The sequence below is a fragment of the Zonotrichia leucophrys genome, chromosome 8, assembly GCF_028769735.1.
Source record: "Zonotrichia leucophrys gambelii isolate GWCS_2022_RI chromosome 8, RI_Zleu_2.0, whole genome shotgun sequence".
NCBI lineage: Eukaryota > Metazoa > Chordata > Aves > Passeriformes > Passerellidae > Zonotrichia > Zonotrichia leucophrys.
Genome location: NC_088178.1, coordinates 12,438,771 through 12,453,839, shown reverse-complemented (window position 1 = coordinate 12,453,839; position 15,069 = coordinate 12,438,771). Strand labels below are relative to the sequence as shown.

General features: G+C 39.0%; 1 protein-coding gene across 1 annotated transcript in view; it reads left to right on the top strand.

Moving 5' to 3' along the window:
- Positions 1-267: 267 nt before the first annotated feature.
- PLPPR4 (phospholipid phosphatase related 4) overlaps positions 268-15,069 on the top strand; it is a 30,031-nt gene continuing 15,229 nt past the window's right edge. Inside the window, exons 1-2 of the mRNA XM_064719575.1 lie at positions 268-436; positions 12,571-12,756. Coding sequence (XP_064575645.1) covers positions 359-436; positions 12,571-12,756 — 264 coding nt within the window. The 5' untranslated portion in view covers positions 268-358. The remainder of the gene's footprint in view (positions 437-12,570; positions 12,757-15,069) is intronic.

The following is a 15,069-nucleotide window of genomic DNA, read 5'->3' as shown; positions in this document are numbered from 1 at the left end:
TTTCCCAGAAACAAGATAAACGCCGCAGACTCCCCAAGGAGCACACCGAACACCCTGATGCCCTCAGGGATCTCTCGACCCCGTACGTGTGCGCCCAAATCTCCCGCCGCAGCCAGAGCATCCCCGCGGTGCGGGCGCACCGCCCGCGGCTCCCCGCTCCCGCCCGGCCGGCGCGAAGGAGTTAAGCTGCCGGGACCCCCGCCCGCCGAGCCGGCTCCTGACGTCAGCCCCGCGCACGGCGCAGCGCTCGGCACGGCGGCGGTGGAGGCGGTGGAGGAGGAAAGCCGCGGCGGGCGGGCGGCTGCGAGCGGCCGGGGCAGCGCTTGGCCGCGGCGCCGCCGCCCGCAGCCCCGCCAGCATGTCCGCGAAGGAGCGGCAGAAGGGCAAAGTGACCAAGGACAGCGTCACTCTCCTGCCCTGCTTCTACTTCGTGGAGGTGAGTGGCCGCTACGCCGAGCGGGCTGGCCGGGGGCTGGCGGCGGGCGCGGGGAGCGGCGCGGAGCCGATCCGCGGGGAGCGGGCTCGCCTCGGTGCTCTCTCCGCACCGTCTGATGCAAAACCCTTACGTGATTCTTTGTCGCGCCGGAATCAGCATCGAAGCTCCCCATAAGGAGCAGGGATAAATTAATCTCATCTTTCGAGCCTTTTGGAGCAGGAATTATTTCTAAGAATTACTCAGAACATGAAAGGGTTTCTCAAATAAATCGGACTATGTGCACAGGAACCTCTCGGGAGGAAGACATGTTTCAAGAAGGGTTGGCTTCGAGGCAAACGCCGCTTGCATTGCTTTGATAGAATAAAAATCACGTTCATAAGGGAATGCTTAGAAAAATAGAAATGTTCTTAAATTGGTAATCATTGATATATTTTTGCTGACCCCCGAAGTGTATGTTTCCTCTATCAGAGCTAAAAATGTCTGCTTGGAAAACAGAACAAGGTTCTCAGCACATCTTCTAGGGCAAAACCTGCTATGGCTGCTCAGCTGGTAGCAGGTGGAGCTGCAGAGACGCTGGCTGCTTGGTGTGTCACTTGGAGACACTTAGCCTCTGGAAGCTACAGTCACTTAGGTACTTCTGGAAGATCATGAGTAGACACAGTTTAAGCTTAAAGAAACAGTTGTGACGTGGATTAGTTTAATGGCACAGCAGAAAGAGGAAGGTACAAATGTTTTATGGGTTGAGCAAAGTGTTTCATGTGACCCTACTCACGGGGAAGAGAGCCTGAGGCACTTTGAGGTGCCTTTGAGGAAACAGATTGTGAAAATATTGTGAAGAACTTAATGGTAAAATGTGGTGTAAGTTAACTATACCTAGCATACTTGATATATAAAAATATAAACATAGGGTGAAATACAAAATAAAATATATTTTCTCTCAAATACACCTGAAGAGCTTTGGAGGTTCTCTAGAAGGTAGAAGGGGGTTGGGTTCAGACGGAATTTTAGGTAACAGTGGTGTGTTTCTGTTCTGTAAGCACCTGGATACGGTCAGCAGCTAACACTAAGCTGCACCAACTGGAAAGCTTAACAGGGTCTGGTTATATGGACACACCAAGTTCATCCTGTCCATGTGATTAGGCCTGCTCAAGAAGAGCCCTTTGATGGAAGGCACTTGCTGTGCCATATATCTTATATTGGCTTTGCACAGGAGGCAGAGGTCAAGCTTGGAGGGGCCCCTAAGAAAAGGTAATTCTTCACTCTGTGCTCTCTGCTGCTTTGGGAATGCAGACAGGAAGGGAGGTTGCTGTACCTCAGCCTGAGGAGGACTCTAATGCTGGAAATGGTGTAGAGGTCCTGCAAGACACAACAGAACTTGTGCTGTGCTTTGGCCTGCAGCAACATGGGATGAAATGCAGGGCAACACAAAGTGTGTGCTTGCTGCTCTTAAGAGTTGCCTTATGTAATACTGATTGCATGCATATACTTTCTCTAGAAGCTCCCTGCAGCTGTTACAAGGAATAAGGTAAAGGATTCTGTGAGCAGCTCTGCTTACAGCTCCCACATGAGGCAGGCAAGTTCTCCACTCAGGTCTAGACTGTTAGGTCCCTCAGCAAGATTCCAAGATTCATTTAAAAACAGGTAGAGATCTTTTCAACACCCAGTTGCTCTGAGGGAGTCAAAGCCTTCAATTAACAGAAAGGTCTCCTAATGAACCTTTAGGACTCCTATGTTATTCAGTCACAGGAGCAGTCAAGAGCCTGTGTGAGCCCTTCCCCACCAGGAGTAATTTCTAATTACTGAACTGCAGACTTACAGCCCTTCTTGAACTAAAAAGTAAAAGCAACATCAAGAGGAAAAACTGACTGCAATACATCCGAACCTAAATGTTGATTAGGAAACTTTTTTGTGAGTTATCAGCCCTGTCCAATTACATAGCATGAGAATTTGAAACAATTTCCCCCTTTCAGCTGAGGACTCAAATCACTTGGGTGAAAGGGTAACACCAATTCATGTGATTTTTGAAAGGAGCATGTAGCCTGGTTCCCTGTGAACGCCCACTCGGCGTTTGACGCATGCGCACCAATTTTAATCAGACTAACGAGAATGCCTTTCTGAAGCTTTGGAGCACAGCAAATTGCCAGCACTTCAGCAGCATCAGGGAAAGGACATGACTTAAAATCTGCCATTGTGATTGGCTCAAACAGAACCAGATTGAGTTGTACTCCATAAAGAGGGATTTATTCAGTGATCATTTAATTGCAATGAGAAGTTTGCAAGTGTAAGGGATAGAGGAGTCACCCAGTGTGGTTGACAGGCATTACCATGTAATAAGGATTTCCTTTGTAAGCAGGAGGTAAGGTCCTAATGTAATCCAACAACAGCCAACTACTTAGGCCCAAAACTTACCTACTTTAAATAAGGCCTTTCTGAATTTTAAAGCTTTTACTTTAATAAATGGATGGTAAGAAACAGGCTTTCAACCTCTTGTCTTTGAATGCTGTCAATTCTTTTATGGTTTTTTTTTTCTTTTGGCACTCATCCACTTCTGTCTTCCCTCTCCTGTTCATAGAAGACAGTGCCTTCCCACTCTGAATTGCAACAAAAAAACCCCATAGCCCATTAAGTTTCCATCTTCAAACAAGAAAAGTAGGGCTTGCTGACATCCACTTTCCAGCAAGACCTATTTAGGAGGTCTAGGCCCAGGGAAAGCCACATTTTTTATAAAATACATTTCTAAAAATATGCTTGTTTTTTTCCTCTTGAATGCTAAACAAAAGCATAGACTTGGAAAAAAAAAAGATGTTGAGTTGAAAGTTAAATTTTTTTCAACATGGTAGGAAAGGGATATATTCATGTTATACAAGTGAAATATATTTTAAAGACTGAAATGAGTTAAATAATAAATGTAACAACCAATATAATGCAGGTATGCTGAACTTAGAAACAGCAACACGCAAACACAGTTCTGACACTAAGGGGTTTCAACTGTTAAGATCCTTAAGAATGTGTTATGAATGAGTTTAACTCCAGTAAACAAATTTGTTTAGTGGCAGTGACTATCAGGCTTAGATAAAAATACGATTACACAGAATGTAGGCAGGCCAGCTGACCTGGAGAAAAGGAGACTGAGATGAGACCCCAGCTGTCTACAGCTTCCTGACAAGGGAAAAGATGAGGGGCAGGTAACAATCTCTCCTCTCTGGTGACAAGCAACGGGACTCAAGAGAATGACAGGAAATTGTGTCAGGGGAGGTTTAGGTTGGACATTACACCAAGATTCTTCACCCTGAGAGTGGCTGAGCACTGGAACAGCCCCTCAGGGCAGCGGTCACAGCACAAGCCTGACAGAGTTCAAGAAGTATTTGGACAACACATCAAGCACATGGTGTGACTCTAGGGGATGGTCCTGTCCAGGGCGAGGAGCTGGACTGCAGTGGTCCTTGTGTGTCCCTTCCAACTCATATTCTATGAACTGGTGGATAATTCAAACCAGCAGGTGTTTCCAACAAAAGAGTTAAAACATAAAACGAACATGCTCCTCTTAAGATCATTAGAGCTATTCTTCATTTACACAGGAAAGCAAAAGGAGAATCAAGGTAGAGCTTTGAAAGACAGGGAAATGGAAAGAAAATGAAGAGACAGCTTCCAAAAAATGTGGATGGGTCATTCTCTAAAAGCATTAGAGGCAAATAAACATTATGAAGTAAATCTCAACACATTTTCAGTTACATGTTATCAAGTTTCATGATTCATAAAATAAAGCAACTTGATGACTTATCCTAGGTCTTGTAGGAACATTGTAGAGGTTATTTTAAAGGACTGGTAATAGTTCTGCTTAGCAGAACCTCTGATTAGCACACACTCCTGAGAGCTGAATAATTTTAGACTGCCTTATGCACACTTACCTGAAGGGCATGGTAATCATCATCACCATCAGGCAGTTAGGCCTCTTTTATTTCTGATTGTGCTTAAAGCATTTTAGGGTTCTGTAGACTGACTCTTCTATGGGTTATCTGAATTTCATTTGCATAGCTGAGAAAGACAAAGATTTCTTTGAAAATTCATAGTCCCTCTGGCCTAGTGGGAATTACTTTTCATGGTAAAAAGTCTACATACCTCTGGGAGATCTTGAAAATTAGTATTCCTGGAATAAGTTTTGGGTTTCATTAACTGACTTTGTTTTCAGCATATTCAGAGAATACCATTATTGTATTAACTTAGAGAAAAAATATTGATGTCTTGAATTTTAATATCAATCTGAAAAATTTCCAGAGTTACGTAGTTTCTATTCCTGGCAGAGTGGTCACACTTTGGAGTCAGGACAGATAGATTTCTCTCAGTGAAGGGAATAGACTGTCTTTAGTCATGCTCTCCCATTTCAAAAGCTCCTGGTTTAAATCCTGCTCTCATGGAAGTTGCATAAATTTTGCCTTTGACTTCAGTGGTATTACTGCTTCATCCAGTGCCTAATATGTGGAAATGCAAAAGGTCAAGGTGTTGTCAATCTGCATAACTCGATGCATTTATTCTCCAGCTAAATTGTGTTGCTGTAGCACAGCCTTCATCTGCTGGTTGTGTAATTTCCAGGGACTAAAATTGGACATATTTTAGACACTGTCCCTTGTGCAGTAGAATTTTCTTCCTTATGTTGTCTTCTAGACTTTGTGTTATGAATGCATATGGATACATATATCTACATTTTCCAGAGCTCAGCCAGGTCTTAGTTTGGAAACACTTCTTCCAATGGTAGAAGACCACTTATTTTCCTTGTTCCCCAAAGGAGCTGGAATTCTCACCAGCAGAAAGCACAAAGATCTGTTATCATTGTAGAACTGCAGGCTGCAGAACTCAGGAGGTCACGAGACCCCTTGAAATAAGTGCATGAAGGGAATGGCTGCGGTGTCTCTGTAACAGGTGCTTTACTTCCTTTTTTTTTCTAACATACGCTGAGAGAGCTGGGCTTGAAACATCATTTGAAACTCAGTAGCACTTCTTAGTCACATCTGGAATGCTTTTCAGCTGTTCAGCCATGCACAACCCACAATATTTAAATTACAATGACCCACAAGTCATGTATAGGTGTGACTGCAAAAGACAAAAAAAAAATCAGTGGAGTGCAGTGTTTGGAATAAGAGAGAGAATAGGCTGTAGGAATAAATCTTTCTTCCTAAGAATAGGATGTTTGGATCTAATGTAAAAATTAAACTGTAATACTGTGCCTTGGAGACACAGTGTAGTCCTCTCTAGACTGGTTTTCTGTTAAACTTAAAGTAACTGGGGGCTGCACCCAACAAAGATCCCCAGTGGCAGAAGATGAAATTATCCCTTTGTTACTGTCAAAGAAGCATAGTATTTTCCAAACACATCTTTTTCTTTCAAAAGATTCAACCATGTGTGAGAGAAGGAGAAGGAGAAATATACTTAGTTCTCTGCTCATTGAGCTGACCTAGTCATGTGGCTAACTCTCAGAAGAGAGATGTCACATGTGTTTATAAATCCGCATTACAGACCAATATCCCCAAAATATCAGGGAGCTATCCAAGACCTGAGGAGGCTGCTATGCATTCACAACAGCTGTATAATTCACTGGCCAAGTCATCAATGTTGCATTCTCCCTATCACTTCTGTGCTTGTAGAAAAGTTGTACAGCCTAAACAACACCAGTTTTAGCAGGAGATGCCCATAAAAGAGGAATGAAAAGGGAGGTGTCACACTGCTGCCAAGGCTGTCTTTGGGAAACACATGCAAATGCCACAAGGCAGACATCCCTTCTGGTTTTGGCTATGTGCTTGGGTGCTGTCATCTCACTGCAGGGCTTCCATACTGTTGTCTCCTTATCACAAAAGTTCCATGCCTTCTTGGTGTTTCTCGTGGGCAGCTCCTCAGAGCACTGACTCCTTCACAAAGCAGCCAGCTGACTCCAGTTCCCTTCTCAGCCAGCCACCTCACTCTTTATAGCATCTTCTTCTCATTGCTTACAGCTGTGGCCTGTTAGAGTCAGGCCTGTTCCTAATCTTTGATAATTGGCCCAGCTGCAACTCCTTAGGGGTGAGATTACTTGCTACACAATCTTTATTTTCTTATATTCCATCCTCCTACACTTGGCAAGTGTAGAGTTTGAGTCGTTCTCAGTGAAAGAAGGCCTTGCTTCCTTTTCAGTCCAGCAACATCCTCTTGACCTAATACTTCCAGTAGCAAAAAAAGGCCTGAATATGTTAGAAATTAATGGAGATACATTTTTCCAAATTACTACCTCTTCCAAAAATTTATAATTCTACCATCTGTGATCTTCTTTTATAGTTGTTAAAAATCTATTACTGTGAAGCCAAAGTTAATCAAAGCCAGCATATTGTGGAACCTTAACGTGCCCAGGAGCTGAGCTATTACAAACATGGTATCTTGTCTGATGTCCTGTAACTTAAAAGTTTAGTTTGTAGGGAGTTCAGAAGTGGCTAAACAGCACGGGAGGAAGCCACTGGAGAAGGGCACCTACAGGAATAATTTTTTTTTTTTGTATGTAGGGAAATCAGCATGCTTTAGAGAGTGCATTAAATTGTAGCATTGTGTAGGGACTGGCAGCTTTGTCCCTTAGACATGGGGTTTTTGAAGAAACTTCTAGCTGAAATTTGGTGCCTGAAAACAACTGCCTTTTGTTGAAGTACTGCTGTTCTTGATTTACCATAACATTGCAGCAGAAGCATAAATTTTGCAATCAACAGTATGTGTAATATCCTAAATCTCATTGTCTATAGTTATTAATTGATTATAACAATTATTCATTTATTTTAATTATAATTGATGTAATGAAACAATAATAATTAAGATAAGGAGTCATCAATTATGTTTGAAGTCACACTGAAAAGAAATGCATTACTGGTGGTTTTGTGTTTTGAATTTCTGCCTGAAAATTTACTTTAAACACATATCTTTAATAGAATATATACAAATATATAATGTAGAAATTTTGTAAAATATTTATAGACTCCCCAAAAATATTTTTGTTGAAGAATTTTTATTTTGTTTGTTTTTCCCTGTATAATTGCTTCTTCACATATATTTCTTAAAAAAAGATAAAAAGAAAAAAGCACTTTTAGGGTTACTGTGCATTCAGCATGATTGAGATTTCTGAAATAAGTAGAAATTGTATCACTAATATATCAGGTCTGTTTTAGGTCTTACGCATACTGAGACTTTTCTTTCAAGATCTGGTAAAAGATCAGGATAATTTGAAGTTACATGAAGATAGCTGTTGTATTTCCAAAGCTAGTCTGTAATTGGCAGTCACAAAACAATTAAGTTGAATTCTAAAACCAATGCTGGAAATATATATAACTTAATTTTCCAAAATGATAATTATAATAGATTTCAAAGACATCTGGGATTTGAAATTCAACTTTAAGTTGAAATTAAATCAAATAGCATTAAGTCTATGAGAAGAAAGACCTTTATATCATGTATCTGTACACAACTTCCACAAAAATTAGACAGGGGTGAGGCACAGGTAGTTTAGAGAAAAGACTAATTCCTTCTAGCTTTGGGCCAGGAAATTTGCATCCAGAAAAGGGACAAGGAGCAGCAGAAAGTCAAGTTCAGGCAGAAAAGCAAAAAAGCATTTGTACAGATGGAAGCCTTAAATTTCTGAAAAGACAGAATGCCTTCTTTTATAAGCCTGCAACATTTCAGAATTAAGTTTAGAGCATAAAAATAAATCAAAAAATCTCACTTTTCTGTCAAGCCAGTCCCCTGCTCTATAGGCATCCCATGCTTAGTGCTCTCTCTTCAGAGAGTCATGGGTTCTCAAAAATGAGAAAATGACAGAATTTGGCTGATGCCATTTCTTAATAGTGACCTATTCTGGAAGGTGTTCAATCACAGTAATGAGCTCAGTATTCATCCCTGTCAGGATAAGAGAAACCTCTATCCTCTTTCCATTCTCTGCTCCTGTCCATTGTGAATCTTGCAGCAAGGTACCACAGGACAGCAGCCAGGGTGGCTGAAAGCTGCAGGAGTTGGCTGTTAGGAGTTGGCTAAGGAACACCTTGTCTCCTCCAACCCACTACAGCCCTCTTTCTTGTCTCATCCATCTGTTGTGCCTTGTCATTTAGACCATGAATTCCTTGGCACAAGGATCGACATTTATGATAAATTTAATAGAATCTTCCACAATGCACAGCCTTGTCATGGGAACTAAACACAGTTATTAATTAGACCATCCTTCTCTGAAAGACTTGGCTGATATTTTTTTCATGCTGGGAAACCAGGGGCATTCATTTATTATCTCTTTGAGGCAATCCTGTTTATTTACTTGATTGCTTACAAAGATTTCCAATTCCCAGAAAACAAGAGAAACATCAGGAGGCAGTTCCCATACTCAGGAGCCTGTTACTTGCTGTGGAAGCATTGCAGAACAAGCTAAGAATCTGAGAAGTTCCTGTCCATCCAAGTCTAAAAATTATTTACAAGATACAAAATATCCAGACAGTGTATCAAGCATTCCATAATCCTTTCTTTCAACAGCTGGTCTAGTCATACCATCTTTAGTTTGCATCTGGCAGATGTCTTGACTCTCTGAAAGCTACATCCATGCTGCTTCTCTCTTTTCTGCCTACCTTTTATACAGGCAGCATCACCGTGGGATCTGGGTATGAGTTCATGGTAAGAGAGAACCCCCAGACAGTGCAATTTAGCAAAGCACAAGTCACATAACTGCAACCTACAAAACAAGTTCAGACATCTGAGTACGTGACATTCCAAAGCTGAATCCTCACGAAGCCATGAATTTCAAGATGCTATTTTCCTGAAGATAAATAGGGACTTTTTGTTTTGTTAAGTACTGATGAATATGAGAGTAAAATATAAAACTAGCAGCATACAATTTTAGAGAATTTATAGAAGCCAGGGATTGCCAGGTTCTATCCACTCCAATAGGACTTCCATCCTAAACCTTGATCTTCCACTTTTCATTCACACTTCTGTGATCTATCATTGTGGTGGCTGTCCTGTGGCTCTTGGCCAGAAGGAAGATTTGTTACATGCCCCATCAGTTCAGAGAAGTTGTGCTGCTGAATGCTGCTTTGGTTTGTCCTGCACTATGTAATACAGGAAGTTTTCTCTTTACAACATCTCTGGGTATTTGCATCCTTGTTGAACTCTTGGGAACAGAGAACATCTTTTCTGATGCTTGAACTATTCCTCACTCAATACAGTAAAAGCTTTTAAAATATTAATAACGTTAATTATTATTAATAGTAAAGTTCTGGGGTTTAATGAAGGCTTTTAACTTACAGTTTAAGAAAACAGCAAGGAGGCAAAAGACAGAAAACCTCTTTCTAAAAAATAAATAGACTACAAATCAAACTTTTTCAATAGCTATGCTGATTATCCTTGTGACTTTAAGGCTCTTAGCTGAACAGGGTTTGACCATTTGGGTTAAACTTTAAATTTACAGGTCTAAATTAAAAGCTAAACAGGGATCTTTCTCCATTATCCATCCAAGGAAGTAAGAGTATAAAGACTTATTAGTCAGGATTAGTCAAGAATTGACGTTGGGGGTTTTATTATTCTAATTAGGCACAGGAAAATTCCTATTCCATTTTGTAATTAAAACAATACACATTCTACCACCTAATTATATTTGACATTTTCAAGGTGTTGGGCGCCGAAGTCTATAATTACAGAAATGCTGCTGCCTTAAGCAGAACACTCCATAAATATTCATATATTAAATAGTCAGTTATACTGTTTAGAAGACTTTAGAAACATTTGCCTTTTCCTTTTTATAAATGTGAGACTTGTAGAAGACATATTTTATGTCTGTATTTTTAAAAATATGGGAAGAAAAATGTTCTTTGGGATATGACATACTGTATATAGCAAATTGACTACAGACTTAATCATTAGTATTGTAAGCAGTTATGTCAGAGGTTCATAATCCTTTAGAAGTATATATTTTCTTTAGCAGAACAGATAATTACAGTCAGAAATAATACAGGAGTCCTGTACTGAAGTCATAAGACAGTAAAATGCAATTCCTTAAATTCCTTGATTTTTAAATTAATAATAGAGTCACAGCTTACATACAGTAGTTTAAAGAAAAAGTTATTCACTACCTTTTATTTTAGTGTTCCACAATAAAATACCACTTCAAATATTGCCTATTTTTGATAGTTGAATACTGGACTTCTTCCTGTGATAGGCAAGAAGCAGAACTTAATTTAGTGACATTGTCTGTAATTACTCCATGCATATATACATATTTCTGTCAGATTATACAATAGTTATATATTATGTATTCACATCATATGCATTACATATTATGTATGTTATATGCTGTACATAGTATGTATGTATGGTATACTGTGTAAGTGCAAATATGGATGTGGTTGGGTGAGTGCAAATATGGACGTGGTTGGGTTATACATATATATATACACATACATACATATGCACACTATTTACTGAAGCAAACTTCCTAGATGCCTGATCTTATTACTGTAATGCTCACAGCACTTAAGAATGCCAATCCATATTTCTTCCCTTTGTACACAATCACAGCCTCTATACTATGTGATAGTACAAGGCAGCCAAGGTGAACACAGATATAACCAGACAAGCAACATTCTTCCATTCACCACCCTCTTCAGATTTTGCTTGTAAACTTTGAAGACAAAACTCACCCTTTTCAAATCAGAAAATCAAAGATAATCTGTTCTTTTTAAAAAAAAACTCATATTAAAAGATGTTTCGATTAAATTTAGCTGGAACCCTCCTTCTTTAATCACCCAGAATTACATTTTATGCACAAAGAGCCTGAATTTTATAAGCGCAATGCTTAAAAAACTGAAAATTGCATGTTAATGCAAGAAACCATTGTCCCTCTGCCATGTAGAGCAGATTTTATTCATAATTTTCTCCAAATGCATATGGGTCCCATTTTACCTCTGCTTCCATATTGCATTGTAGAATGGGATGAATGACAATGATTTTAAACAATCGGTTGTATTTGTAAATTTGAACTGGGCATTGCAAAAATAATACAATTTAAGTATGTTCAAAATTCTTTTAGGATAATTGCTTTTTCTCCTAATCTCAGGTGCTGTTAACCACAGGTACCTTCATTGCAGTACAGACACCAGAAGGACTCCTTGCATCTCAGTGGCAGAGCAGGAAGTTGTTCTAATATTGCCTTGTTCGTGAAGGACTCTGGAAAACAATAAACAAAAAGTGTTTCTGAGTGTTTACTAAGGAGGATGCAGAGAATAATCACATCCTGCTGGTCACCTCTGAATGCCCATCTGCCAGGGCAGCAAGGCTGTTCTCTTTGTTCACTTATAAACCAACAGCTTTAAAATGCCTTTTTGCTATATCTTCTGTTAAATTACTTCCTTCCACAGACATTTAGTGGTTGATCCTGTGCTTTAAGGAGCTCATGGTGAGCAGTGGTGAATTTGGGCTCCAAGAAGGGCCAACTCTGCTCTTAATAAATTAGTGGAAGTAATTGCAAAGGGTTAGATAACTAAATAGCTAGAGGATAAAAGAATTGTGAACTATAGTCATCAAGGTTCTAAACAGACTGAATCTTGCCAAAGTTAATTGCTTTTTTGGTAGAATTGTGAAATAGATGTGCATTATCACATATTTAGATTCTAGGGAAGGACTGGATACTGGTTTTCATTAACTATTACTTTGAAACTTAATGCAAAGTGGCTTTGATGTGAAGACTGTCATACATGACAGAGAGTTGCTAAAGGACCAAAAAGGGTGATTGATGAACAGCAGAGTGCTGAGGCCCCCACATGGGAGACTGCAGTCCTGATACTTTCCTAAAAAAAAAAAAATTAAATCAAAGTTTTTCTATTAATGATTCATAGATGAAAAGGCTAAATTATATGTGCCAAAGATTGGGCTGGGTGTTTTGACTAGCTTGGTAGACAGCAGGGTTATTGATATCAACTGAACAGTACCATATCTCCCGAGAATTAATTATTTAGAGATAGTGAAAGAGGCATGACAAGGAGCAGTGAGCTATAAACAACAAACATCAAAGAGATTTATTAACAGACTATGTTGTCTTTGCAAAAGCATTGCTATTCCCTTTCCAAATAGTAATTTGTTGCTTTCTTCTCTTCTAGTTGCCCATACTGGCATCTTCTGTTGTTAGCCTCTATTTTCTTGAACTTACTGATGTCTTCAAGCCAGTTCACTCTGGATTTAATTGCTATGACAAGAGTCTGAGTATGCCATACATTGAACCTACACAAGAATCTGTTCCCTTCTTGATGTTGCTTAGTCTGGTTTTTGCTGGACCATCAATTACGGTAAGTTTGAAGTGCTAATGTCACTTAATAAAGATTTTGAACAGAGTTTAAGTTGGCATAAAGAAAATAACTCCTTTGGTTTCAGTTAGGCTGTAGAGTGTCATGCAGGTTAGTCTCCTTAGGATTTTAAATTCATGTTTCATTCTTCTGTAATAACAGGAGATACATTCCTTATAACAGTCCCTGTAGCACTTCATCTACTCTCACTGTCTTGATGGTGGGCTTTAATGTTAAGAAACAGCATCTACAGTTGGATGAAAATTGCTTGAATCATTCTGTTATGCTGTACAAATATTTGAACTTTTACAGACAGGACATCTCCATAATCTCAGATATAGCAAAAATCATAAAAAATGCAAGACTTTTTTTTTTTTTGAATGCAAGCCTTCCACAGCCCTGAACTTGCCACTTTTGTTAGAACTAGCTTTATTCAGAGAGAAGGTATATCAATCTTGTCAGTGAACTCAATTACATTTTCCAAAAAAGCACTGAAACACCTCTAAATTATAAGTTAGTCATTAAGAGCAGGCAAAAGTGGGCTGGTTTAATCATTCACCCAGAGGGAAGAGATGATTTCAACAGAACCGAAATATCCTGTCAGAATGAGCAGCTGGGTCAGTATTTTACATAAAAGAAAAGTAGAAATTGTCTTTATATTTATAAATTCATTTTGTCTGTTTTTAGTAGTTCAGATAGGAGCCTTATTTCTCACGCCACTCCTGTCTGGCAAATGGAGAGACAAATTCACCTTGAGTGGGTGATTCTCTGCACCTAAAGAACAGGATCAACCTTTTGAAAGGATCTCTTCTTCCCCCTGACAGCAATGACTATGCATCTCTGTTAGGCACTTCTCGAAGGCCAGCTGCAAATATAACTCTGCTTCTAGCTCCTCTTAATTTCCTTAACTTCAATCAGTTAATTCTTTTTATTATACTATCCAGTTTACAGCTACAAAATCTATAAAATGTGATGCCTGTATAAAAATTATCAAGTGCTGTTCTCTCTTTGCTTTCCAAAATGTTCTTTCTTTATTTGTCTCTTTTTTTTTTAACTGAACAGTTCTTACTGCATTTGATTTCCGTTGCTTTAGAAACCATTTTTGAAGGATTTTGCACAACCAGCTGGCTAAAAATGGTACATTTAGGAATTGGGAGCTAAGACTCTAAGTGATTCTGGTGCAGATGATTTTTGTACCGAATACTATGATAAAAGCAAAACATTAGTACTGGGGTTTGGCTGGGTATCTTAAGTGTTTCTGCTGAGAACAAACTGGACTTTTCTGAAACACCTATAGAAGAAATGTATCTAGGCTTACTTGGGCCCGAGTAGGTGGGAAAACCTGGCTTTTACTTGAGAGAGTTTCTGCTAAGCCTAGGTAATATCAAACACCTTAAGTCAGGATAAAATATGCCTTTTTAATTATATATTATTTGTTAAGGGCTTTGATTATAATTCAATTCTTTCATCATTGCATGGAATTTTGCAATAGAAAATGTTATTCTTGCTTGAATCGTTCTATCAGCAGTACAGAAAATTAATCAGAAGTATACCATGTGAAGAACTCAAACCCATACTTGAGCATGCCTATGAAAAAGAAAGTTTGATAAAGAAAGTAAATCTCAAAGCTTCGAAGTACAACTGGCTAAAAGCTGCAAGCCTTAGGAAGATGTACTTCTTTTGTGTTGGTGTAAGCATGAATGTGATGCCTGTGTTAGTTAGAGGCTGAGCAGTGACAGTGCAAAATACACAACCTCCTTCAGTTGCACCAAAGGCATTGACTTCTTATTATTTGATACAATTTTGGAATGAAGGAACTAGGAGACATTTCTGTCCAATCCTTTACTTTTCTTTGGAAACATAGGCCAGTAAAGCTCAGTGATTACAATTATGCCATTGTCATATTGTAGAGTTTAGCATTTTGTAAGATAGTTTTCATAAGTATTTAAATTGATTATACACTTTATAAAACCTCTAAAAGATAGAAAAGAAAGCATGAGCTGTGTGAGGAACTGAGGATCTCCAGTAATGTTGCATATCTTGGCCTCTGTCCACACTTCAGGGATTTACTGCAGTATGAGACAGAAGGTCATCAAGACTCAATAAAATACAGGTGTGATTAGCCACATTTTAAATATTATCAAACAGTGTGTATATAAGAAAAAAAAAGGAAAAAAAGTGTGCATGGGGAGCAAGACAAGCAAATTTCAGTGTCAATCCCTCTTTAAAACCTTATATAAATATTAGAATAGGATTTTTTCTATGTTATTTTTGTTGATATAATACTTTTCCCAAGACTGGAGAACATATATAAAT